The 27,819-nt window shown below is 43.2% G+C and overlaps 1 protein-coding gene, 1 long non-coding RNA gene and 1 pseudogene across 4 annotated transcripts in view; 2 read left to right on the forward strand and 1 right to left on the reverse strand.

Moving 5' to 3' along the window:
* Positions 1-27,801, reverse strand: LOC309349504. Its single transcript, XR_014159981.1, has 3 exons — positions 26,166-27,801; positions 9,576-9,796; positions 1-969 (listed from the first exon to the last, which is right to left on the reverse strand). It is a non-coding gene; the product is annotated as an uncharacterized lncRNA (long non-coding RNA).
* Positions 13,388-13,900, forward strand: LOC309349522 (E3 ubiquitin-protein ligase RBX1 pseudogene; annotated as a pseudogene). Its single transcript has one exon. The product of its transcript is annotated as an E3 ubiquitin-protein ligase RBX1 pseudogene (transcript).
* Positions 25,484-27,819, forward strand: part of SPOCK3 (SPARC (osteonectin), cwcv and kazal like domains proteoglycan 3) — a 115,610-nt gene continuing 113,274 nt past the window's right edge. The window contains exons 1-2 of one of the 2 annotated variants that reach the window (XM_081875402.1): positions 25,484-25,630; positions 25,865-26,056. Coding sequence is in view for 1 of the 2 variants with exons in the window: in XM_081875400.1 (XP_081731526.1) it covers positions 25,856-26,056 (201 nt within the window). In the remaining variant the exon portion in view is untranslated. Of the gene's footprint in view, positions 25,631-25,855; positions 26,057-27,819 lie in introns of both variants that reach the window. The other variant, XM_081875400.1, reaches the window with a different exon arrangement.

Below are 27,819 nucleotides of genomic sequence, written 5' to 3' on the forward strand. Positions count from 1 at the left end.
TCCCCCAGAATTTGGTGCCTGGGTGCCCTGCTCCCCTTGCACCCCCGGGTAAAGACGGCCCTGGTTGTCAGTGTGCTGAAGGAAAGTCTAAAAGGGGATTTTTATTTCTCCCCAGAATGTGCAGAGGGTGTTTCCATGCGCTGGAACTCAGTGTTCTATTCACAAGACAGCCTATGGACTTTGGGCAGCCCCCTCCCCTCCAGTACTTTCCCCATTGGAGAGGGTCCTGTGTGTGATGTGACAGCAGGGGCACAAGCCAACTGTCTCCATAACTGGAGAGAAATACCTGAGCAGGGCTCAAGTAGACAAAAGTATTGGGAATGACAAAAGCATTGGGAATGACAGCTTCCCAGATGCCAGGCAAAGGGGCTGTTCCTCATCATTATATTTACAGAATGCATGCTCTGGAGAGCCAGATGACCTCACAACTCATGCGGTTTCAATGAACACAAGAATATAAAGAGAAGGAAGCTTTAACTGCAACTATTTTTTAAAAAAACAGGAGCTACATAACACAGGTAGCCTTGATGTAAGAAAATACATTACAATTTGGTATACAGGTTTTCTTAATGGGAGTATATGTGCTGAAGAGCCTTATACATTCAAAAAGTTTGACACAAGGTCAGAATTATCACACTTTCGTACATAATCTGTATGTAAAATAAGAACATTAAATCCTCACTTGTATGTAACTAGTTACTGTGGAACCTATGAATAATCAATTGGATGTTTCATTTCACCATATTAAATATAGATTTTTTGCTCCCTTGAGATGAAAGCAATTTTTTCCTTATCAGGGTGGTGTTTCATTGAAGATTTCAGAGAGGAATGTGCTGCTAGATTAAAATATGAGTATTCCATGATGAATTATTCATAGGTACCCTTATCTTCATCAACGTAGTTTGGGCTCAGACCAGTGCAGAGAGGTTGCCAAGAAAACCATCCAAGCCTAAGCCCTTGTTCTTCTGCCTAAAAAGAAAAAAAAGAAAGGGGGTTAGGTCTTCAAAATTATGAGATCAATCTTGAGATCCAAATAATGAAAAAACATATCTGGGGGAGGTGGGCCTCCTATTGATATTTAACAGGAGCCAAAATATTTCCTGGTGCTAAGCGCGGGGGAGGGGCTCTATCTTATAGAAGCTCTATAAGGCCTTTATGAATGTATTATCTATGAGGATGTTGCAAATCTTAGTCAGCTCTGAAGGAAAAGTACTGTGTCTAAGTCAGGGGTCAGCAACCTGTGGCCCATGGGTCACAAGTGGTTCATGGGTGTCGTTGAAACGGCCCATGAGCTGCCCCCAAACCAAGCCGCCCACTAGGCGAGTCCCCACTGGCTAAACCGGTGCAGCGCAGAGCAGGGACTCGCTTTCGCAGCGCCAGAAATCGCGTCTGCGCAGACGTGATATAGCCCACGGAGCAATCTCAGTGGGAGTGAACTGGCCCAGGTGAGGTAAACCTCGCCGACCCCTGGTCTAAGTTGTTGTAGGAGAATTGGCTGAATCAGAATGAAATTTCTATGATTTTAATTAGCTATATTACTTTCCTGACTTTCAAAAAGTTGAAAGTAGGAAAGCTGAGAAAATGCTATGCAAATGAATTAAATTTCTTTATGAAGATTGCTTTTATCCTCATCTTGAACAGATCCTTAATGACCTTTCTGTCTAGTTTAAAACACACAGAAACACTCATATCAAACTGATATGAGTTAATCTTGATGAAAATGTGGGATAATCTATGTTTGGGGTTCTGGTCTTCAAGATCTGTTAAGTCAGCTTCAAGTTAGGTGACTGGTGCTGCCTCACCACACTGTCTGCGCCTGGTGTTAATTGGAACATGAATGAGTCCTTAGTTTTGTTAAATATGAGAGAAGACTGAGAAAGGAGTCAGGAGTATGACAGCTTAAAAAGCAGCTTCATCATGAATTTTAATGTTAAACTTCCCAGCATTCCATATGGTTTGAAGGGGTAATTTGCTCTTTTAGGAGGTTTTGCCCTGCAAGGTCTTTGAAACTGAGAGTTTGCTAAGAAGCAAATAAGCCCTTGAGCCAAAATACATTGGGCTAATTTAACAATAAACTTTTTCCTCATCTTTGAAATACAGTGGTACCTCAGGTTACATACACCTTGGGTAACAAACACTTCGGGTTACAGACTCCGCTAACCCGGAAGTGGTACCTCGGGTTAAAACTTTGCCCCAGGATGAGAACAGAAATTGTGCCGCGGCGGTACGGCAGCAGCAGCAGGAGGCCCCATTAGCTGAAGTGGTACCTCAGGTTAAGAATGGTTTCAGGTTAAGAATGGACCTCCAGAACAAATTAAGTTCATAACCAAAGGTGCCGCTGTACATTTCTCTTTTACATCTTTGGTTGCTTTTTGTTCTCTGTGTTTCCTTTTCTTAATTTTTTCATAGCCCAGTACGTTTCTGTGCACAATTCAAAGTGTTGGTGCGGACCTTTAAAGCCCTAAATGGTCTCTGTCCAGTATACTTGAAGGAGCGTTTCCACTCCCATCGTTCAGCCCGGACACTGAGGTCCAACACCAAGGGCCTTCTGGCAGTTCCCTCACTGCGAGAAGTGAGGTTACAGGGAACCAGGCAGAGGGCCTTCTCGGTAGTGGCGCCCTCCCATCAGATGTCCAAAAACAATAAAAAAACTATCTGACTTTAAGAACACATCTGAAGGCAGCCCTGTTTAGGGAAGTTTTTAATGTTTGATGTTTTGTCATGTTTTTAATATTATGTTGGGAGCCACTCAGAGTGCCTGGGGAAACCCAGCCAGATGGGTGAGGTATAAATAATAATTATTATTATTATTATTATTATTATTATTATTATTATTATTATTACCATTACAGTGGAATTTTTCACATGAAATGCTTCTGTTCCACTGCAAGATAATCATGAAGAAGACCATCATTAGTATGGAAACTCTCCATGAGATTAGAATATATACATTGTGAGATACAGTAGATGTTACCCTCCACTTGCAAACAGCTCCTCATAGGGAGGAGTGGCAGTTGGTGTACTTGTGTAATGTTGCGAATATAAAGCGGCCCTGTGTGTGCAGGGCTATTATTTGAACTGTACTCAGAATATTTTGTAAGCATTAAGGAGCAAGTCGATACTGATAAATAATTGAGTAATCTGGGATTTGTTGGGCACACTGAGGGGCAGAGAGCAGAGAGAAGATAATTGCTATCAGTCAAGTCGACTGGCTTGACAGAAAAATAACAAAGGGGACTCAAAAGGTTGGCAGGCCAGATCTCCTGGGTGAGAAAACACCATAATCAAATACTCATGATGAATCATTGAGAAAATAATGAAAGGAAAAGAGAAATTGCTGGTGCTGGGGGAAGGATGCTATTTCGCTTCCCTACCCTTAAAAGGTCCCAAATGTCCTAAGCTTGAAGTGTGTAGAATTCTTCACACACAACTCAATGAAACCATTGCTTGGCAATGACTTGAGTCTAATATGTGAGTGCCAGAATCCAGACACTTGGTTGTGGATGCCGGCCTGCCTGCCATGCTTTCTTCTACACCTGTATGTGTATAATATGTTGGCCAACTGAGACAGGTATCAGATACTTTATGTAAAGTGCTTAGTGGTTTTGATGATTAAGTGCAGTAGCAAATGGTGTGATGCAGAGGAGGTGCTTACCTAAATTCCTTGCAGGTGAGATGCTGCCGCTTACTGGGAAGGAGAGGGATGAGTGGCGGGGAGGGTGGTGTGGTGCAAAAGCGCCATCAGGTGTACCAGATTTGCTCCACAGGTGCATTTGCACAGCACCATCCTCCCCACTGCCACACCCTTCCTCCTCTCAGTACGTGTAATGTTTCTGAGTCCAATCAGGAATAGTTCAATAAGACCCTCTGCTAGAACTGAAACTGTAGGATCATGGAAAGCTCATACCAAGAACAAACTTAGTTGGTCTCTAAGGTGCTACTGGAAGGAATTTTTTTGTTTGTTTGTTTCGATTATGGCAGACCAACACAACTACCTACCTGTGTCTAGGTTATGTGACTCCAGAGCAAGTCTTCAAATTGCCAAGTCCTTAACACTAAGGGAGTATCAACCAATAGCTTTAAAATAGCAACAGACAAATTCATAAGGCTGTCAGTGACTACTGGTTATGATGATGATATGCTTATGTTTTTATATATGTTGGAAACTGCCCAGAGTGTCTGGGGCAACCCAATCAGATGGGTGGATAATAATGATGATGATGATGATGATGATGATGATGATGCTTCCAGAATCAGGGGCAACTGTGGGAGAAAGCTATTGCACTCATACCCTGTATCCAGACTTCCCATTGTGTGAAGCAAGATGCTAAACTATTTAAGTATCTGGTCTGATCCAGCAGACACTTCTTGTATTCTTATGTTCTTATTACAGTGGTACCTCGAGTTAAGACTTAATTCATTCCGGAGGTCCGTTCTTAACCTGAAACTGTTCTTCACCGGAAGCACCACTTTAGCTAATGGGGCCTCTTGCTGCTACCGCGCCACCAGAGCACGATTTCTGTTCTGATCCTGGGGCAAAGTTCTTAACCCAAGGTACTATTTCTGGGCTAGAGGATTCTGTAACCTGAAGCGTATGTAACCCGAGGTACCACTGTAGTGCCTTTTTTCCTTTTTTTACAATATTCAATTACAGTTTTCTGATTGGAAAGCAAAGTATAAAAAGATGCAAGGCAGCAGAGCCTTGACATTTCTCTAGAATTCCCAAATGCCTCCTTACAACTGAATATATAAAGCTCATTAGAAAGAAACACCTATTTTTAGTGATACAAAATAAAATAACATCAAGGTGTAGGATCTAAGTTAAAGATGGAAAATGGTTGATTACAACTTGTTCATGTCATCTCTTCCCTCAGTGAGATTCTTTGAAATCACAAGGGGGCACTCTTCTCCTGAGTACACTAAGAAATAGGCCTCTCTTGCAGAAATCCTGAGAGGTTTCTCTCCTGTTCACACTACGAATGGAACATTTGGAAAGGCCACAATTTTTTTTAAAAAAGAAAAAATTAGCCTGAAATCTGTTTGCACCTGACTTAAGTGGCAGCTTGCCCATGGTAAAATTTTCAATATGGTCATATAATTTAGCTTTGTAGTGATTTTGTTCCTTTTCTTCACAGAAATTATATTTGGCTTTCGTGAAACCTGGACATATTAATGAATCCTTCTTGATATCTTAGGAGTGAATGAAGATGATTAGAAAATGCCTCATTCCTTTTCCAGGTGTCTTTAGCAAACCGTTCATAAGTCATGTTCTTCCTTTCTAGCCTGTTAATCATTAAGTTGACATTAGTTAATCCTCAGTTGGCTGGTGCATTAGCCATGTACTTTTCAAGAAATACATAATTGAAAACTTTTTTTCTTTCTTTTTTTACTGAACACCAGGAGAAATCATTTCACAAATGTTCTACATGAATTCTAACTCTTTTAAAATGCTTCCTAGTGGTTGGATTTCCTTTTAAAAAAACAACAACACTTTGTGATGTAATGGGAAATGGCCTTCCAGATGTTGCTGAACTCCACCCCTAACCATTGGCCATGCTGGCTGAAGTTAATAGGAATTTTAGTCCAACAGCTGTGGATGCCCATAGGCTCCCCTTCCCTGCACCACACCCATCCTGGCTTTTAGTTTTTCTGCAAGACTTGCAAGCACAACCCTACACATGTCCTTAAAAATAGGTTCCATTGAGTTCAATAGGTAAATGTTTAAACTTACTCCCAAGTAAATGCGTGTGTCTTGCAACTTTTGAAGCGTTATTATATTACCAGCCACTTAAACTCTTGTCTCATGATGTGGTTTTTTGGAGAAGGTATTTGGTTAGGATCACCTAGAAAGTTATTCTTAATGGGCATTTCCAGGCAGACATAAGCTATCCATGATGACCCATGCTCTGGACTTCTGGTAGGGATGGGGAAATCTGTTGGTTTTGGTTCCCTTAGTTTCTCATTTTTCTAGTCTGCCACCATTCAGTTTGCCACTGTTCCGCAACAATTTGCAATTCTTTTTAAACTTCATGGAAATTTGCCAGTGTGAATTAGCTGCCTTAAGTCCCTTATTTATATTTATAGCCCCTGATGGGACTTAAGGCAGCTAATTCACACTGGCAAATTTCCATGAAGTTTAAAAAGAATTGCAAATTGTTGCGGAACAGTGGCAAACTGAATGGTGGCAGACTAGAAAAATATATTGTTACAAATAAATATATTGTTACAAAAGTTGGACGCTGCCACCACCCCCCCACTCTCTGCCAAGTGGTAGCAAGATTCCTGGGGTGTACCTTTGAGAATCAAGATGCAGTGGAGACTGTCATAGCTTTAAGAAATATGATTTATTCACATATTTACACCTGAGTTGAGATGGAGGGAGTCCAGGTCTCACAGCATGGTCATCTCAAGAGGAATTTACTTAAAACTGCAATATGCAATGTATGTAATACATAGGACAATGCAGTTTGATTACTATTGAAAGAAATATTAACAGCCAAACCAAAATATCTAAATATTTAATAAAATGGTGTGGGGATGAGTATTTCCGTGACTATTTCTTTGCTTTATGAAAAATGTTCTGTGCCCCTTGAAAAACACACCAATTTGTGGTGAATATTTGAAAGGGGGGAGCTCAAAAACGGTTCAAAAAGGTTTGTGGAGGCATTGTGTTGCCACGGCAACTGTACTGTGACACTTACTCTTTTGACACACTGGGCAGAAGCCACCATTGCATGGCATAGCTGCACAATTATCTTTGGTCCTGTTGCCTTGGCAACAAGGATGTGTCCCCTCCTCACCCCTTATTGAGGGTGAGGGTGGGGTATTTGGTTTTGCCTCCACTGAATTCATCACATTCATGTTGTTTATTTATTTATTTGTTCACAGAATTTCATCACATGTGATCTCAGGGTGGATCTCAATAGTGAAGTAAATGCAGTCAATGAGATCCAATTAAAAATAACACTCAACCAGTCCATCTATTCCTCTCACAAAGCTTATAATTCCTTGAGTTCCCTGTGAAAAAGGGATTGGTTGTTATATCACTCTGGGAATTGGCTTACTGCCCCCTGCTTACCTCTTATAATGCTAGTTTATTGTGTATCTGTTGTGTGTGTGTGTGTATCTCAGTGTGTCCACTACACTTAAACATGCTAGATCTTGAGAGTCAATGTAGTATAATGGTTAGATTGTTGGACTAGGGAGCCTGGGAGACCACGGTTCAAATCTCCACTCGGTCATGAAGCTTGCTGGGTGATCTTGGGCCAGTCCCAGCCTTTCAGCTCAACCTACCTCATAAGGTTGTTGTGGAAGGGAATGGGGAGAAGCAGAAGCAGAAGCAGAAGCAGAAGCAGAAGCAGAAGCAGAAGCAGAAGCAGAAGAAGAAGAAGAGTTTGAATTTGATATCCCGCTTTATCACTACCCTAAGGAGTCTCAAAGTGGCTAACAATCTCCTTTCCCTTCCTCCCCCACAACAAACTATGAGGTGAGTGAGGCTGAGAGACTTCAGAGAAGTGTGACTAGCCCAAGGTGACCCAGCAGCTGCATGTGGAGGAGCGGGGACGCGAACCCGGTTCACCAGATTACGAGTCCACCGCTCTTAACCACTACACCACACTGGCTTTCTTCTTCTTTTTCTTTCAGCTCAACCTACCTCATAAGGTTGTTGTGGAAGGGAGCGGGAAGAAGCTTATTGGAAAGAAGGTGGGATATAACTATGGCTGCTTCTCCACCCACTGCTCCTGTTGACTGAATGAGAATATCTCCCAGAGCCTCTGTTGCCAGACCAGCTGTGTATGCTCTTGTTCACCATATGTAAGCATGGAGAGATTCTTCCTTAAGCAAAATGAATCCAGAAATCCCATTAGCCTCTGGGATGAGAGACAGTAGTTAAGAGTGTTGGGGTAAGACTGAAGGTTTAAATTCCCACTCAGCCAGGAAGCTCGTTGGGTTACGATACCTCAGCCTGGCTTACCTCACAGGTTTGTTGTGTGGATAAAATGGGGACTGAATGAAAAGTGGGATAGAAATATAGTGAATGTTAACAACAATGGTCTACAGTTCATACTGGATGTGATGGGCAGCTTGGAAAGCCTGTGAAAGAAATCTCGTCATGCAATTGTCACCCTACCTACCACACCATGAGAAATTCTGCTCTCTGACTCTGCATGTCCTTCCCTTGGCCTATCCATCCACCCCAGCCCCTGAATACCAGGTCTTAACAATCTTGTTTGCAGCCCCAATCTCTTGTGTCCTTTTCCAGTTTCCCTGAATTTGGGATATCTTGTCTCTTTTAACCATGTTCAGTGTTTGCCCAAAGGCTCTGGATTCTACGGTGTTGGCAAGAGTTTGCTAATGGGCCTACCCCTTTCTTATGATGTATGAACCCCTGTTTTCAAAAGTCCTTTGAAGCAGCATCCCATGTAAATGTTGCTGCAGAAAACTTGCTCTGGACTTGATTTAGAGAACAACGAGACCTGATAAGTATATTCATTCCCTCTAGGTTAAAAGAAGCAAATGAAATTGTTTGCAAAAGTGAGTCCTATTAGGGGTGATAAAATTGCTACATATTGACTAACGTAGGCTTCCTTTCTGGAATGTTTACAGAATACCTTCCTTTCTTTGAAGATCACAGTTATTTTTAAAAGGCACAATCTGGGTCTAGTTGACAGAGTGTAAGTGCTTTAGAATCTTTATTTTCCATTGTGTCTGTTTAATGTATCTTTTAAACACACAGAGAGATAAAGCTAAAATCACCTTCATGTTTATGGTTGCCAGATATATTTACCTGAACACTGTCAACTTGAGGGTAAACTGTAGCAGATCCTATACATCAGAAAACTAGGCTGAACTGGAATATATCTGGAAAATGTGGAGGCCCAAATCAGAACAATAAAAGATGCTGATACAGAGCAGCAAAAGGCAAAGGACAGATTCTGAGCTACAAATTTTCAAAAGCCAATGAACATAACTTTGCATTTCTTCTTGCCTAATTCACATGTTACACTGAACAAAGGTGCAAACTTTCTCTAAACCTGTACAAATGTTTGTGTGAAAGAGCATCCACTAACTTTTACAGCTCAGCTATTGTGTATCTAGGTAAACAAGTGAACATTTCTTGAATGTATCATGTAATTATGTCAGTAAATTAGCAAATAACAAAGAAGCATGATAATAATGTGACATAGAAGTTATTAGAAGGAAAGTGATTAGATGAGAACTTTTCTAGAACTCTTGATGCTGAAACTCACTTGAACCATGACTAAATCTTTATTAGACCATTTGTCTTCCCACCGCCCCCCAGCTGAGCAGTTTAAGAAAGCCCCCACTCCTTTGGCTCATGCAAGCCAGAGTGGTATGGGGCTTGCTCAGTAGGGCTAGGCAATGTATTTTGATTGCTGTGTTGAATTAGCCCAACTATTTTCCCTTCCAGATGTTTTGAACTACAGCTTCTGTCAGCCCCAGCTAGTACTAGCAATGGCCATGGATTATGGGAGTCATAGTCCAAAATGGCTGGAGGATATCAGGTTGGGCAAAGCTGAAGTAGCCCCTGCTCTCTGATGTCATCACAGTACCCGTTCCTCTGCCCTCTTCACCAATGATGTGGGGCAGGAGTGTGAAAATCCACATTACTATGACATCAGGATGGAAAGTAAGCTGAATAGAAGTTTATGAGAAGGACCATAGCTCAAAGAACTGTAGCAGAAGGTCTTGGATTTGATTCCAGGCATCTCCAAGTGAGGCTTGAACTAGATGGACCAGTGCTCTGACTCTATAAGGCGAGCTTCCTGTATTCCTGTGGGGAGGAAGGGAGAGAGAGAGGGAGGGCTTGACTCAGAACTGCCATTGTAACCCTGTGTCCTAATTTCACCCACAAACTGAAATCCCAGTTTCACCTATTTAGAAACAAAATTAAGTTAATTCTACATTTCTTCCAAGTAATAGTTTGCTAGGATCAGTTTGCTTATTATACTTCAAAGGTTCAACCCATTTTTAAATTGGCTTCTGAAGATTCAGGAAACAACTCTGAAGAACTACTGATTTAAGCAAATCAGTTCTGATTCCAGTAAGTAGAGAAGGGAAATAAAAGGACATTTTGAGACAATTTGCATGTAATAGAGATGGAAACCTATTAAAATTAACAGCCATAGAAATAAAATGACTGGAGTGGGAATGTAGTGGAATCTACAAGATCTTGAACACTGTGACAACAGTAAATACAGGATGATTATTTATCCTCTCACACATTACAGGTCAGGAACTACAGGACATCCAATTACATTAACAGGCAGCATGCTTAAACCAAACAAAGGAAATCTTATTTTTTCTTTTTTCTTTACCACAGACAGCTCGCAAGTAGCTTGTGGAATGCCATGAATATTTATCTAGAGAGGTAGCAATTAGTCACCACACAACAAACAACCTCAAAGGTTAAGTCATGAACAAAGGCATGACCAGAAATCCATTGCCCCTTTATGCTGGGAGTAAATGGCAATACAAACACAATTTGACAAATGTTTTAAAACAGAACACACTACAGGGCACTGTAGAGCTTGCTTCCAAGCAACTGTGTACAGGAACAGGTCTCTTATTTAAACCCTACATTTCCTCCACAGAGACATAGTCCCCTCAGTTTTATATTCACAACAGCCCTGTGCAGTAGGATAAGCTAAGAGATCATTGACTGACCAAGGAACATTCTTGGCTGCAGAACTGAAAGTGGTGTCACATCCACACCACACTTCTAAAGCACTCTTATACCACTTTAACAGCCATGGCTTCCTCCAAAGAATTGTGCAGTTTCTTAAAGAATTTTGTCTTTGTGAGATCAGAACGCTTAATGAACTACAGTTCCCAGGATCCTCAACCTAGTTTGGTATTCTAACCACTTGTCATACTAGCAAAACATTAGACCAGGCATAGGCAAACTTGGCCCTCCAGATGTTTTGGGACTTCAACTCCCATCATCCCTAGCTAACAGGACCAGTGGTCAGGGATGCTGGGAATTGTAATCCCAAAACATCTGGAGGGCCAAGTTTGCCTATGCCTGCATTAGACAAAAGAAGTACTGTAGTTAGCTGTGTAGGTTGAGGCTAAGCTAGTCTTCCTGGATTGGGTCACCTCTGTAATGTAAACTGTTGTTGAGTTCATGGGAAAATGAGTTCTTTTTAAAGTGGCAACCATATCTGAACATAATTAATAGTGTAAAATCCTGAGAAACTTCTTCAGAAGGCTTCTTCACACTTGCATATTGCCCCGACTGACAGATGTGAAACTCAGGTTTATTTGGGAAGCTTCATGTGTTACATAATTATCAGGTACTGGTGTGTAGCTACCAGAACCACAGAGTCTTCCCCCTGTGTGCATTCCTTCCCCTCTTCATGCACCCAAATGTTCTAGGACTAGGTAAATGACCTACAAGTGGGACTGGGCAAAACATTGCAGTGAGAAGTGTGTGTTTTTTCTGTGTTTCAATCAGGCAACCCTGTCCTTCTCTATGATTACCCTTCCCATATTGTCTCCCACACACCCACATCAGTATTCTGTGACCACTGAATATGCTCATTCCTCATTGGACAGTTTTGGAATCCCCCACTCCACTTATTCCCCGAAAAGATTGTTGGTACTTATGCCAACTTGGGGGTTAGCTTCAACCTAATTATACCTCCCCTCTTGTATGTGGGTGATACATTTTGATTACATAATAAGCAATGGCACTCACAGCCTGAACACTGGAAGCTGAGCAAATTATTTATAAGTACCTTTTGTAGAAGTCTTTTATATGCATCCCTTGTGATGAGATTGTTGATGACCATATTTATGCGGTTTTTAAAAAGTCACCCTATCATGTGTGGCTGCATTCACACAACTGCTCCACTTTTAGGATCTATAGGTGTGTTCATAAATAATTGTTAACTTTGGTATGTCACAAATTCCAGAGAGGTAGCTGCTGTAGGAAAAGCAATGAAGAGCACCTTATGACACCTTAAAGACCAACAGATTTATTATGACACAAACTTTTGTGGACTAGAGCTTGTTACCATGGTGCTTTGTGTAAGATTTCACTTTGGTCCACAACTGTGTTGGCATGACCAAAGGGTTGCATTTGGGGTAATTACCTCTCAGTGGAACTACATTTTCTATTGCTTTTTTACCTTACCTGTTGGGCAGACATGACAGGAATCACTAGGAAGATGGGATTGGAATAACTTAATGAAACTATCTGGCTGTCAAAAGATTGCTAAATGCATAGACTTTATGTCTCAGATTTACTGATGCAGAGTCTCTTTAGGCAAACATGGCTATCACTTAGGTGTCAATTAAAAGGATGAGCAAAACAATGGAGGCCCATTGCAGGTATCCTGTCCCACCAGGAAAAAATATGCAAAACACTTGTTTACCAGTAGACACTCTATTCAAGAGGGATAATCCTCTCTAAGTAGAGTTGACCACATACAGACAGTCATGACCTTTCAGGCAGAAACCAGATTTCCCTGCCACTTATCCCAAGTCTACTATTTTTCCATTAAGGTCACCCACCTATACATCACCAAACCCCTCCTTTTATGTCACTTAACCCCTTCTTAGACAAATGCTCACCAACAGAACATGAAAACTTTAAAATCAGTTTTTTTGCAATAACCATTTCCTGTATCCATTACATCACCCTATCACCCTCCATTGTTGTAAGATCATCTATTGAGAGCTAGGATATGTAAAACTCTTCTCCTATCACTGTCTTTTTGCCACAAGGTTATGTTCAAACTACCTTGCTTCTTCTTCTAGATTAGAGTTTCTTGTTCTCTTAGGTTAAGTATGCATGAATGTGAGAGTGCATTAGTTATTGTGCACATTGTCTGCATGTTTTTGCTTGTGATAAACTTATGAGTTATATGCACTCTGGACTTCAAAAGGCTGATTTCATAAAGCTTAAGGAACTCCCTATCATCAGAAATACTCAAAGAGAAGGGAGTCCAAGATGAATGGGAGTTTCTTAAAGTTGAAATACTGAAGGCATACAATTCCAACAAGAAGGAAAAGTGGGAGGCACCTAAAGAAACTGGTGTAGCTGCATAAGGAGCTTACAGATGAGCTGAAATCTAAGAAAGCTAGAAATTGCAAAGGAAGAGTATACAAAAGTAGCCCACAGTTGCAGGGAGAAGGTCAGGTGGGCCAAAGCTCAGAATGAGCTCAGGCTTGCAAGAGAGTTTAAAATAATAATAAAAATGTTTCTTTGGCTATGTTTGAAGCCAGAGGAAGAACAAGCAAATAGTAGGTCACTTGTGTGGAGAAGAGAAATACTATTGGGTGAAAGAGAAGGTGGAACTACTCAACACCTACTTTTCCTCTGTCCCTTCCAACTCTACAAATCAATGATTCAGATAGCATTCTGCCAGGACTGGCTTATCCAAAATGGCTGCTGCGATGGATGTGGACACACCGAGTGGGACCAATAGTGGTGCCAGCAAGAAGCACTTCAAAGTAAAGAAGTGGAATGCAGTTGCACTCTGGGCTTGGGACATCGTGGTTGACAACTGTGCCATTTGCAGAAACCATATTATTGATCTGTGCATAGACTGTCAAGCTAACCAAGAATCAGCTACCTCCAAAGAATGCACTGTTGCATGGGCTGCCTGCAATCGTGCTTTCCACTTCCATTGTATCTCTCGTTGGCTTAAGACTCGGCAGGTGTGTCCATTAGATAATCGAGAATGGGAATTCCAGAAGTATGGGCACTAGTAGGAGAGAGAAGACCACCAAGTTTATTGTTCTTTCTTCAGATAAGCCTTTCACCTTGCAAGAAGGTTGATGAAGTCTTTGTAACGTAATAGACACTTGCCTTGCTTTTTGTTTTCACCTTAAAATAATTATTGTGAATAGTAATAAACATGTTTGTCTTGGGGGGTGGGGATATTCAATGATTCTAAGTTAATTCTAAATCAATATACAACGGGGTTGGGATCAGACATGGAGACAAATATTTTTCTCAGTTTGGTCCTTCAGACTTCTACCCTGGCCACACTTTCCTCATACTTTTGCCTGCCTGAAAGGTCCCTTGAACTTTAGCAATACTGTATCTCTTGCTTGTCTGGATGGAGGGGTGTTATGTGTAGAAACCCTGGACATCTGCATGCCTGGACTGTAGCCAACTGCACAAAGATAAGAGTCACAGTCATTGTCCCACTCACTACTGGCATGTGGTCCTGTAATATTTCCTATAAGAAACAAACCCCTAGGGTTAAAAATAGAGGCTTCTCAGCATGATCTTATGAAAGCTTACTTAAAACCTGAGTTCTGATTTGAGTTCAATGTCCTCCTTCCTTGTGATATGCTTAGATTTACATATATGAATGACCAAAAGCAAGGGAATTCAAAACCAAATAATTCCCCCCCCCCCGCCCAGCGGATAATATGGCAGCATCAATTCTCTACAAAAGGAATGGAAGAGTGAGAGTACACCCATCTGATAATCATGTTAAACATGGGGGAGCTGAAAACAATTGAGTGAAAATTCATGCGTGTAATATTTTGCCGGAAGTACAAGAAAATTAAAAGTACATTTGCTGAAAACAGTGTATTATTTATTGGCCTTATAATGAAAGCTGTTCTTGTAACTTGCACAAGCAGTCCAAGACATCAGTCTCATTCAGTTGGCTTGGATGAAGGTGACACTGATACCATCAGAACTCTTTTTAAAAAATACCTAGCCAACTCCAAAGACTTCACTAAAATTCATAGTGTGGAGGTGTTATCTCAGCCTCTGAAGGATCTAATGTTCTTTCCAGCACAGAGTTCATTAGCCAGCTTTCTACCAGCTCTGAGCCTGAAATTCTTTTCAAAACCTGAAAACAACAAGTTATAGGGATGTCAATTTTATTTTGGCAGAATTCCTGTGCTTGTAAACAGCTACATTTTTATTATGCATTTATTTAGAATATTTATGTCCCACTGTATAGCTCTGAAGGGCTCTCTAAGCTGTTTACAAAATTTCACGGCAAAAAAAATCTTAAAGAGTATGTGCCACATGTTCAGCATTTTCTTTCCCTTCTTTTCACCACAAATAAATGCTCCACATCTGGTTTTTTTGGGGGGAGGGGTGCAGACATGGTTGAATTTCTGCCGCCCATGTAGCTTTTAAAGGCAGAGTTTTTAAGGAGAAAGTTAGCAACCTTACTATTGAAGGAGTGAAGCAGTGTACACTTGTGATTCTAGACATTCTTGAGAATAAGTTCTGTTGAATTCAGTGTCACTTAATTCAGAGTGAAAATACAGAAAACTAGGCTGCCGAGCTCAAATGTTACTTTTCAAACCCAGGGTGCATAATGATGGCACAATTTTAATATCAAAATACTTTGTAGAAAATCTATTGTAATTTTGGATCTTGAAGTTTAGAGGAATTGTCACTTCCTCGAAATTAAAACCTTCATTAAAATGTTTTGGGCAGAGCAGTCCTTAAATTAGGCAAGGAGAAGGAAAGGTACATCACTGCTACTCCAAAGGAATACTGTACCATATCTTATAATCGCTCAGCAAAGAAGGGAACGGAACACAATGAAAATATGGCATAAAAGAGACACACCTGCTCTGGCACCACTGCCATAGCCCATCAACCAGGGACTATGCTAGTAATGACACCCATGTACTCTTCATACATGGGGGGGGGCAAATGGGCCCACAACAATGGGAATATGCACCCAGCACACTCACAGCATGCAGATAGGCCACTCTGTGAGTCTTCTACAGTTGAAGAGCAGGATACAAATGTTTTAAATAAAATAAAGGTGACACACAGCAACACTGCAGCTCCACCAGTTCCAGAGGCTTAACCAGAAATAAGGCCACTACCGTTAGTCCCCTTAGGCACTTCTGAAACCACTCGTAAACACTGTGTTCTGTTGGTATATCTGAGGCATTCCATCAGTGTATTTTTCATGGCAGCAGCTTAACTAGCATTCAGCTGGTATAGAAAGGCTTTTAACAAGCGCTTTGGCCTCTTAGCCATCGTATCCCAAATCTAGGACAGTGTTGTTATGACAGAAATATGGTTGGAAAATGAGGAAAATCGGGGGTGGCAGTTTGTAACACTGTGGAAATGATAGTGAGGCTTCTTCTTAAAGTTCTCTTTTCATTGTGCAGGGCTAAGATTGTTCTCAGCAGCAAATTCTCCAAATTATACAAGCCCCATTTCTTTCTTTGAAATGGAAGGCAAAGTAGACAATGACCTGTAGCCAGGGACAGTGCACTTTCTGAACAGATTAATTAGCATCCCAAAGGTCTTCCAGAAACAACAATTCCCTGGTGGGGGAAGAGGCTGTAGTGTGGTTTGGACAGTCCCCAGTTGGTGCTTTCATGAAGAAATGTAAGTGACCAGGGACACAAATCTTCTTAATGCATCCAGCCCTCCAATCCACTTAACATGAATTGTTTGTATAGTGAATTACTAGGGCGCCATCGGCACTATACATTTAAAGCATTATCACACCACTTTAAACAGTCATAGCTTCCCCCATTAATCCTGGGAACTGTAGTTTGAGAAGGATGATGAGAGTTAGTAGGAGACCACCCGAAGCTACAATTCCCAAAGCGGCTTAACAATCTATCTGCCTTCCCAAGGATGTCTGGGAATTCAAGCTCTGTGAAGGAAAGAGGGACCTTCTAACACCCTTAACAAACTGTAATTCCCAGGATTCTCTAGTGGAAGCCATGGCTGTTTAAAGTGGTATGATCCTGCTTTAAATGCATAGTGCAGGTGGGGTCTAGAAGAGTTGCAATCGTATACATGCTAACTTGGCAGCATACCTGGTTGAATATCAGGTTGCTATCCTTCAGGGTGAATGCTTCCAATCCAACCCATCAATTTTCGAGTTACATGGCACGCAACCTTTAGAGCACCTGCACTGCATGCAGAAGGTCCAGATTTAATCCCAGGCATCTCTAGGAGGGGTGGGGAAGACCCTGCCTGAAACCCAGGGTAGGTGCTGCCAGTCAGTGGACCACTCGTCTTTCTCAGTATCAAGCCGCTTCCTATGTTTCTATATATATAGTCCTTCCAGGTGTTTGTTTGTTGTGGGACTGGCGCTGTTCATGCATGCATGCTTTTCTCAGGCTCCACATGACATCACTGGCATCAAAATGTCAGCCTATGCATCCGTCCCCTTTCATCTAGATATACCCTTTAAACCTGATAAGTTACAAGCCCTGCTGTTAATGACCCATTTGCAATATTAAGCCCCCATCTAGAAGCACCCATACAGAATGACAGACAAGCAGAGAAGCCTGCAACCATCTGTGTATGAGCCAGAAAACTCTGGCTTCGATTAAGAATAGTGAAAGCCTCAAAAGGAGAAATTGAGAGATGTAAAGTACAATTCCAAACTAATCAAACTTATATCCTGGCAAGAAGCCATTATTCAATTAGAGTTACAACTATAGTCTGTGCGGCTCATGTCAGAAAGAGATATAACGTTATAAGCATTTATTTCTGCTCAGCAAGATATGAACTTTCTCTCCATGTATAGCGGCCCATGTCTTATGCATAAGACAAATTTATATTTGGTGACTCAACGTTAGCTGCAAGTCTTTGTCCCTGCAAAACAGCTCAGCATTGTTTTCTTCAACCCCCCCGAACCCTTGCACCTGTTTTGGTTACATCCATCTTTTGTTTTTAATGCGACAACTAGGCAATCCACTCTTCACATGTCCCATTGGATTCAATGAAAAAAGGGGAATTCTGTTTAATTCAATGGTGCAGCTGGGCAAACTTGCATCCTCTCATTCTGCACAAATTTGCACAAAGGCATTGTGAGAAGAGAGGACTCCAATGCACTCATTTAGGACATCCAGTCCCAATAAGGCATCTGTGTTCAATGAATCCCTCACCTGTATTTTTGTCTGTATTGCAAATGAGGAATGAAAATCATGAGGTCAGCGCTGTCAAGGCAGTATACAAGCTGCGAGGAATGATGTCAATGCGGGAAGCACCAAACGGTATTAACAAAGCAATCCTATACTTACAGTATGTTACTGCAGGTCTGGAGTTTTGCCCCACTACACTGGTGAAATGGTCACTGAACCCAATGCCAACTCAGAAAGTTTGAAAGTTTTCCACTCCTACCGAGGTTAATGGAGGAAAATTTCTCCTCCCAGTGTCCTCCTATACTTCTGGTTCTGTTAGCAAATCGAGGGACTTTTGCTTGTGCAGCTGTTTATGTATTGCTGGTATGGTATCATGCTATGTTAACCTTTGTAACTTTCTTGCAATAAAGTGCTAAACTGGCAGCATGGGAGTTTCCTGTGCAAATGTATCCTAAAAGTACACATGCATTTATTATTTTATTCTGAGTAATAACAGAGAATAACTCCTCTGATAATATCTGTAGCTTCCATTTTATTTGCTCTCACACACTTCTAGTCAGATATAATTATTTCCTCGTTGCATCAGTACAACGCTACTTACACTTCATGGTTGGCTATTCCAGATTCCCATGTCATGGTTTTCAGAATAGTCTCTCTTCTTCCTCTTCCATGGTTATTCACTATTTTATCTCCCAGCCCTTATGCTTTTCCCTCTACTTATTTATTTTTGTTTATGTCTTTACCATTTATGTGTTCTAATTTCTTACTCCCTGATTTAGTTAAACACATGGAATAGTTTTATCACCTAGAACAGGATAATTACGGTACTGTGAATGAAGAATAGGAAAGGTGGCAAGTTATTTCAGGGAAACTATTTAGGATAAAGAATGTGATCTTGTACAGGTGACTCTAGAGGTGAATCCTGGCTAACACGCCAATTAAGATACACTGAAATCTCTGTAGATTTTATGAAAACTTTAACCTGCTGAATTCATGTCCAGTGTGTTATCCAGCTGTTAAAGACACAGCACCTTTGTTGGGGGGGGGGGATAACTTCAGTGTGCCTCCAGACTGTCAGTATTTTGCAGGAGGGATTTAAGCACAAACTGGGAAATTAAGGTTTGCATAATTAAAGTGGATTAGAGTGCTCTGTTGACCTAGCACCACAAATCTACTTTAAAAAAAGAGACTGGCTTTTTGCAGTTAGGAAAGTGACAATGAAATGTATACAAAAGTGTGGAATAAACAAATGATTAACAGGAAGACATATAAACACCACACAAACAAATCAGGATGAATGCTCATTGTCATATAATCTTCCTACAAATGCCTGATAAAGATCGGTACATTCTTTCTGCTGTGTAAGCTTTGTGCAAGCAAACCAAAATAAATGTTCAATAAAGAGGTAATATGGAGGAATTCTTAGTGAGTCACTGAAGGTACTCTGTGTACCCTTGAGTTTTAATTTATTTCCCTTGGACAAAGCCTACTCACAAAATTCAAACTGAAGGCCATTGTCCTAAAAATCCACACCAAACTAGATTTTTTAAAAAGAAAAACCCAATTACAGTTCCATCACTTTATGATTGATGCCAAAACCCAGGATCTTGAAACAATTTCTTCAAAAGCAGAGTTAAAGTGAACAGAACTTAGTACTGCCAAATTCAATATGAATCAAGCATCTTTAATAATTTATATAGGAAGAATACGGGTGCCAATTCCCTCTTCCATTGTAGTGCTCTTGTGCATTTAATAGCTGCATGTCGGGCAGAAATTCAGATGATGAAGTTTTTCACATCACTATATGTAGCTCAATGCCAGGAAAACATCAGTGGCTGAACTTTTGTCTGTCATTCAGTTGTTAATGGCCTTGTCAGAACCAAAGTTGGCAACCCTAGTGAATGCAACACTTCGCCAGAATTCAGTTACAGTGAACTTAAACAAGCAATGAGGTAGTGATGTCACAAATATGCCTGTTGAAAATGCTGAGAAATAAGTTGTGAGTTCTTGCAAAATTTTGCCCTTGGGTAAACTGGATCCCTGTGAATCAGAAGCTGAAGAATATTAGGTCGCTGGTGGGCTCTTTAACCCATTAAATTGCAACAGTTAAGAACCAACATTTGAAAAAGTATTTTTTCACTAAGCTAAACATTTTAATGTATTTTTTTCTCTGAGAAAACGTCTGAGATTTTTCTTATTTTCAACTCTCCCCCAAAACCCCAGATGTTGTTGGCATGTGCTTATCTTGAGGGACAATAGATACACCTCCAGGGATGAAGTCAAACTGCTGCGTTACCAAAACTGAAGTGACGTCCCCAAGAAACAAGCCTGGGCAGTTTCCTGGGCTGCCCAGACGACTCACTGATGTGGTCCAAAGGAAAGCAGAAAAATACGCTTGGCACCAGCTTAGCTTCAGGAGTTGCTGGAAGGAGGCATACAAGGCACCATCCAATCATCTTAGGGACACTACTCTGGATTTGTGTAGGGTTTATTGCTTATCCCTTTCTTCTCCTGTAGATATCCCACAAGGTAACAGAGGTTTAGGATGAGAGATCTCCTTCTCTTAGATGGGCTACCTTCTCAGGTTGACAAGCCCCATCTGCCCCTCACTTCCCTCTGCTCTACCTCTCCTTTAAATCAGAACCAGTGAAGGCGGTGAAGGTCCTGTGTGAGTGCCTGGAGGCGGTTGGAGGTTGGATGGCGGCTAACAGATTGAGGTTGAATCCTGACAAGACAGAAGTACTGTTTTTGGGGGACAGGAGGCGGGCAGGTGTGGAGGATTCCCTGGTCCTGAATGGGGTAACTGTGCCCTTGAAGGACCAGGTGCGCAGCCTGGGAGTCATTTTGGACTCACAGCTGTCCATGGAGGCGCAGATTAACTCTGTGTCCAGGGCAGCTGTCTACCAGCTCCACCTGGTACGCAGGCTAAGACCCTACCTCCCCGCGGACTGTCTCGCCAGAGTGGTGCATGCTCTAGTTATCTCACGCTTGGACTACTGCAATGCGCTCTACGTGGGGCTACCTTTGAAGGTGACCCGGAAACTGCAATTAATCCAGAATGCGGCAGCTAGACTGGTGACTGGGAGTGGCCGCCGGGACCACATAACACCGGTTCTGAGAGATCTGCATTGGCTCCCAGTACGTTTCCGAGCACGATTCAACGTGTTGGTGCTGACCTTTAAAGCCCTAAACGGCCTCGGTCCTGTATACCTGAAGGAGCGTCTCCACCCCCATCGTTCAGCCCGGACACTGAGATCCAGCGCCGAGGGCCTTCTGGCAGTTCCCTCATTGCGAGAAGTGAGGCTACAGGGAACCAGACAGAGGGCCTTCTCGGTAGTGGCGCCCGCCCTGTGGAACGCCCTCCCATCAGATGTCAAAGAGATAAAGAATTACCTGACGTTCAGAAGACATCTTAAGGCAGCCCTGTTCAGGGATGTTTTTAATATGTAATGCTGTATTGTTTTTAATACTGATTGGGAGCCGCCCAGAGTGGCTGGGGAAACTCAGCCAGATGGGCGGGGTATAAATAATAAATTATTATTAAATTATTATTATTACAGCAGTTGCAGAAACTGCCTTCTTGACCATTGTACCCACTAATGGACTCATTCACTCATGTATTTGCATGCAGGGGAAGCTCCTAACTCACTGAGGGTTAGCTACCCTAACCCAGTTGAGCTGGCCAGTTGAAGTCATTCCCAGGGTGTGGTTGCTGTTGCAAGCTGGTAACCTCTAGGAACCACAGATGAAAGTTGAGGACAGGGTGGGGACTAATGGTGGACAAATTACCCCAGAAGCAGCAGAGCATGTTCCCCCACCAGAGGTATTATGCCTCCTCTAACACTCCATACCCCAAATGCACTTTGCAGAATTCCCACCATTTTTGTGGCGGTCACCATCTTCTGCACACCCACCCCACCCCAACAATAGCCCAGAACAACATTAGGTCTGGGACATTGTAGAAGGTGGAAAATGGGATATTTTTGGGAAAGTTTTGTTGGGAGTTTTTGCTGTTGTTGATATTAATTTTTTTGAATCTATATTTTTATGTGGAAATTGTTCAGTTTGGTTATGCAGTTTTTGTTGTGTTTTATTTATTTTTATGACTACTTTGCTACATTTGTAACTATGTAAATATTTTCATATTGTAAGCCGCCTTGAGCATTGTTTTAACTGTGGAAAGGTGCTATACAAATAAAATGATAATGGTGATGATGGTGATGATGATGAAAATGGGTAATGATACTGCTATTGCTACTTGCAGCAGCTGCACCTAAACATTTAGTAAAAAGGAAAGAAGTTGTGTAAAGGCATTCCAGCTTTTAGTTGAGTGGGTGCTGCATTGCCGTTCTGTGTTGCGGTTTTGTTAATTTTGTTGTTAGTTGGTTTTGTTTTATGATTTTAATATAATTCGTACTTGTTTTAATTGTGCTGTTTTTATAATCCTCCCTTGGACCATTTGCTGAAGGGCAGGTTGTAAGTAGACTAAATAAATGGTCAACCCCAACACTGAGAAACAGTTGGCCAGTTACTCCTTCCCTTGGATAAATTATTTGAAATACCCACTTCTGCCCCATTTCTCTGCCTATAGGCATGGCAGAGGATTTCAAGGTGTAATTTGTGGCTGGCTCTAGTATTTTTATATTTTTCTCAAATAATGCAACCTGTAGCATCCTTTGTCGGAATCAGGCTCTTAAACCAATTATGTGCAGACTGATAGACTTACAGATATGAAAAAAGCACTTAAGAGATATTAAATGTTCAGGAAGCTGAGACAGACAAAATTAGAGATAATTGATCATTTAGTTTCCATTGTCAAAAGAGTATACACATATATGCAAGATCACTTTTTATAAAAATCAGAGGGAAACTTCTGTAAATCCCATACTACTCTTGTTCCTAAACACATCTCTTTCTCTATGACGTGTGTGTGCTTACATCTTCATCTAACTCTGCTCTTCTCATTACAGAATAATTTACCATGTAAGCCCTTTTTACATGTTCAGTGGAGTAAGTCAAGATTATGCTCACTCTGTCCCCATTTCCAACCCCCACACATTCGCCTGGAGGTGTGAATAGAGTTTACATGTGTACAAATTGTACATGCATAAACTCTTTCTGTACTGCTGTGAAAACTACAAAAGACAAGATACAGTTATGGCTGAGATCCTGCACCCTCTTCCATTCATTCAGTGTATACGCCATGTGAGAGGGTAGTTTTACTAAAGCAAGTAGTAAAGGCTAGAAAAGTGAAATGCAAGTTTTCTAAAAGAGTAATAAGAGAGGACATTAGAATAAACCAAGAGAACGGGATGCAAACCAAGGCAATTTCTGGGGAAGTATTTGTTTTGTAGATGGGATGGAAGCTTTAAAATAGTTATCTAAATCTCACTTCTGAAAATGATAAAATCAGCTGCTAGAAGATGGATCAGATATGTGGGCTGGGGGAGAGGCATTTCATGAGCTGCATTTACTAAAGGTGTGTGATCATTTTGCCTTAATCATCCCAATCAGAACTGAAGCAGCTCAATTCATGGAGATTCAGGAGAAGCAGAAGGGCATCGTTCAGTGGCAGAGCACATGCCTTGCATGCAAGTCCCATGTCCGGGCCCTGGTATATCTCAGCCGTACCCAGACATCATAGAATTGTAGAGTTTGAAGGGGTCTCTAGGGTCATCTAGTCCAACCCCCTGCAATGCAGGAATCTTTCACTCATCATGGGGCTTGAACCCATTCCCCTGGGATTAAGAGTTTCATGCTCCACAGACTGAGCTACCCAGCCTCATCCTGCCTGAAACCCTAGAGCCACTTTCAGCTGGTACAGTCAATATTGAGCTAGATGGACTAGTGATCTAATTTGGTAGAAGGCAGATCCCTAGGTTCCTGTTTGGTGTGACCATTGGCCACTCATACCATCTCTCATCCTAACCTACCTTAAAAGGTTGTTGTGAGGACAACTGGAGGGAAGAGAAAACCATATATAGCACCTTGAACTTCCTGGAGTGAATAAATCTGGGATATAAATGTAATTGTAAAAATAATCCTTCAGTCCTGAAGCACGTCTCCTACCTAAGAAACTCAGCCTTACCTGATGCTTTCCACCAGATCACATCCACACTGTACATTTAAAGCTCGCAGCTTCCATCAAAGAATCCAAGGAACTGTGGTTCCCAGTTTAATCCTCATACAGCTACAGTTCCCAGCAGTCTTAACAAACTACAGTTCCCAGGGTTCTTTTGGGGAAGCCATGCGCTTTAAATGTGTGTTAGGGTTGTGTACGATTTTAAGTTTATTTCTGAACCATTTTGTATTAAGTATGTTTAATATTTCCACTTTTCTGTTGAAGGAAATGCCAGCCAATCACCAGCTATTGATGGTGAAGGATTCGTGATGCCTCATTCCTACCCTTCCAATAGCAGAAGGTGGGGGAAATGGCATCCAGGAAAGCCCCTTTAGCAGCTCCTCCTCCTCCAAGACATCTGGAGGAAGTCAGGAAGAGTGAAATCAACAAAAGGCAGTGACTACTCCTGCCTTTTATCTGTTACTCACCCTATTTGGGAATCAGCAGCAGGCATCTAGAGAGGCAGTGGAAGCAACCACTCCACTCCAGTCATTTAGCTTAGCCAGTAAAAAGGTAAAGGGACCCCTGACCATTAGGTCCAGTCGTGACCAACTCTGGGGTTGCGGCGTAGAGACTTTTAATCTCAGGGCTGTGGGTTCAAGCCCCACATTGGGTGAAAGATTCCTGGGCAGTTGGACTGGAAGACCCCTGTGGACCCTTCCAACTCTACAGTTCTATGATTCATCTCTCCTGCCCACCTGCTGCCAGATGGTGCAGTATAGAGAACATAGGAAGCCCAGCATACTGTCTATGGAGAGTCCAGAAGCAGAGACCAAGTGCAACAGCCTTCTCCCCTTTTGTGGTTTCCAAGAAGTGGTGTAACTGGGATGGGCATGGAAGGAGCAGTCACACCAGCTTCTCAGCTGCCCTCTGCCTCTGGGTGGCACAATGGTGGCACTGGGTGCGCTCAGTGAGAGGAGGCAGTGGGTTAGTTACTGGCAGAAAGAATTGGGCAAGCGATTGCTACCGCCTCTCGTTGCTTGCATATCCCTAGCAGCACCCGGCTGGCCCCACAGGCACCCGGCTGGCCCCTGAGACCAGGACGCCGGACGAGCCGAGCCACGGGCCCGATCCAGCACGCTCCTCTGCCGTTCCTCTCGAGCCCTCAGCCCCTGTTTCCAGCCTCTGCTAGAGCGCAGGAGAGCCTTGCGCCGTCTCCTCCCCGGCAGCAGCTCTTCCTTCAGGAGGCAAAAGAAGCGGCCGCGTAAAGGCGCGCTTGCACCCTACGTGCCTCGCCTCACGTGTAGCTCTCGGGCCCTCCCGGCCGCCTCCGCCACGCCGAGTCTCCTCGCTCGCCCCCCGTCGGGAAGGGCCCTCCCGCGTCCCCTCGTCAGCCGAGAGAGCGAGAGAGCTTCTCCCGCCGCTCGCCAGCAGCTGCCTGCGGAGCGGAGCCGAGCAGCAGAACGAGGGGGGAGGGCCTGCTGGGCGGGAGGAGGCGGGGGCGGGGGCGGGGAGCGCGCGCTGGGCGCCAGGCGCTGAGTGGACGGCTCGAGACGGCGGCGCGTGCAGCGGCGGCGGCGGCGGCGGCGGCAGCAGCAGCAGCTCCTCCAGCAAGAGGCTCAGTGGGCAGCGTCGCGCTGCGCTGTTTCCACAAGCAAGAAGCGGAGAGTCCGGAGCGGCGGCGGCGGCGGCGGCGGGGGGGTTGGCGGCAAGGTGACGGAGTGGGCAGCGCGCGCTTTCCCCCTTTCGACTCGCGCCTTTTTCTTCCTCTTATTTTCCTCTTTTTTTGCGGAGGGGGACCGGCTTCTCGCCAAGGGAGCCTTCGCTGAGGGAACCCCCCTTTCTGTTTCGCGAGGGGAGGGTGCGGGCGCGCGCGTGGGGGGGGGGGTGCCTTCGGGGGCTAACCCGCCCTGGCGGTGTCTCTCTTCTCTCCCTCAGATGCTCAAGGTAGCCGCCTTCGCGTGTGTGTGGGCAGCCGCTTGGTGCAGTCAGGCGGTGGTGGCGGCGGCGGCGGCGGCGGCAGCAGCGCCGGGCGCCGGGGGCAGGTCAGACAGCGGCAATTTTCTGGATGATAAGCAATGGCTTACCACTATCTCCCAGTATGACAAGGAGGTTGGACAGTGGAACAAATTCCGAGACGTAAGTGTGCCGTGCTCGCTTGCTCGTCCGCCTGCCTGCCTGATCCTTCTGCCACTGCTGCTGCTTCTCCTGCTCCTCTTTCCCCTTCCTCTATCTAATTTCTGCTTACCTGGGTTTGCGCTGCGGGCGCGATCACCTTTCCTCCGCGAAGAAGTTCTCCTGCGCTTTTCTGCTCCTGTTTCGCGAAAACTGGCATGGCTCCCTCGCTCCTCTTCCCCAATGCGAGCAGACTTTGTTTCCCCTGCAACGATCTTCATTTCCCACTGGCGGCGGGTGCTGCGATGTCTCAACTTTTTTTCCTGGGTGGTGTGGGAGGAGATGTAAAGGGTTTTGTGTTTTTTGGGGTTCCCCACCCTTCCCTTCCCCGCATCGCCTTGAGTGTAAAAAGTGCATCCCCACTGTGGGGAGCTTTCTCGCTGCTGTTAACTGAGTAGTGCAAGGATCGATCCGGTGGCTTAATGGACCCTTTAAAAGAACTTGAAAGTCAGAGGAGGAGGAGGGAGACACGCAGACAATGCTACTTGGGGAGACTTGGATGTCTGCGAAGGAATAAAAGCCCTGATTGATGGTGATGGGCTGCCTTGGGGGGCGGATGGACTTTCCCACCCGCATGCCACCTCTCTTTGTGCACGTGCAGGCCAGGAATATATAATAATGCTGGTCTTAAATGCTGAGAACCAGGGGATGGAAATGGTGATGAAAAGGCAGACTTTTGCTGGATGCAGTGGGTGGGGGAGAGAATAGACATAGAGGAGGTTAAGAGTCGTAACTGGAAAGGAGAGTGGGATTTTTTAGGGCATGCGTTGGTCCTGTCTTTAATCCATTGTTCATGGGAAAGATGCTTCCCTTTTGATGGAAGCAAGCTGAGTTTTCTCTGGGTGACTGCTGGTGGAGTGTAGCTGCTGCTACATTGTCCTCTCCGATCGTGGTGTTTTATCTAGGGATCTGTATTCTCTAACTGGAAGAGGGGGATGTGCCTTAGTTACAGTTGCAGTGCTTTTTCACCCCATGGAAAGCAGCTGAGTGAGTTTGGTGGAACATGCATGAAGCCAGGGTCACATTAAAAGCTAGGTAGGGAATGCAACTTCTTTTTCTTTCTCTCCTCCCTCTCCACTGCCCCCCTCACTTTGGGGCCTGATCAAATGGAGCCCAAGCAAGGAATGTGCTAAGGGGACCTCAAATCTCACACTCAGGCAGGTCCAGTCTGTGCAGAGAATGCTTCTGAATGAATGGCTAAGGGAGAATGCTAGTACTAGTTTGAAAGCATCACCAGTCACTTTAAATCTCCTTGCTCTATCCTTTTCAAAAAGTTATCATGAGACTAAATATAAATTCTTAAGAAGCAACACATATGTTGCAAGAAGTAATGTGAATGCTTTGCCATACTTTTTGTGAATTTTTCTTAACTTAGGCTGAGACACGTAAAGGTTTGCAGTGGAGACATCTTTGATCTGTGCAGCTTGATGTATGTGGCCTGTGAAACCTTCTGTATAATTGGAAACAAGTCCTATGTCATTCACTAAAACTTAGTTCCAAGTTAGTGTGCATTGGATTGCAGCTTCAGTCTGAATATTTACTAAGGAGTAAGCCACATTGGACACAGTGGGACTAACTTCAAAGTAAACAAGCATAGCATTGCATTGTTTAGAATCTTATCTCCTTAGAAGCAGTTGAATGATAATTATCACCATTTATTTAAATCTTACTCCTCTAAAAATATCTACTTGAAGCTTTGGAAACTCTTCTCTACTGTTGAATTTTTT

Source organism: Podarcis erhardii (assembly GCF_964252035.2).
Source record: "Podarcis erhardii genome assembly, chromosome: 9".
NCBI classification, from domain to species: domain Eukaryota; kingdom Metazoa; phylum Chordata; class Lepidosauria; order Squamata; family Lacertidae; genus Podarcis; species Podarcis erhardii.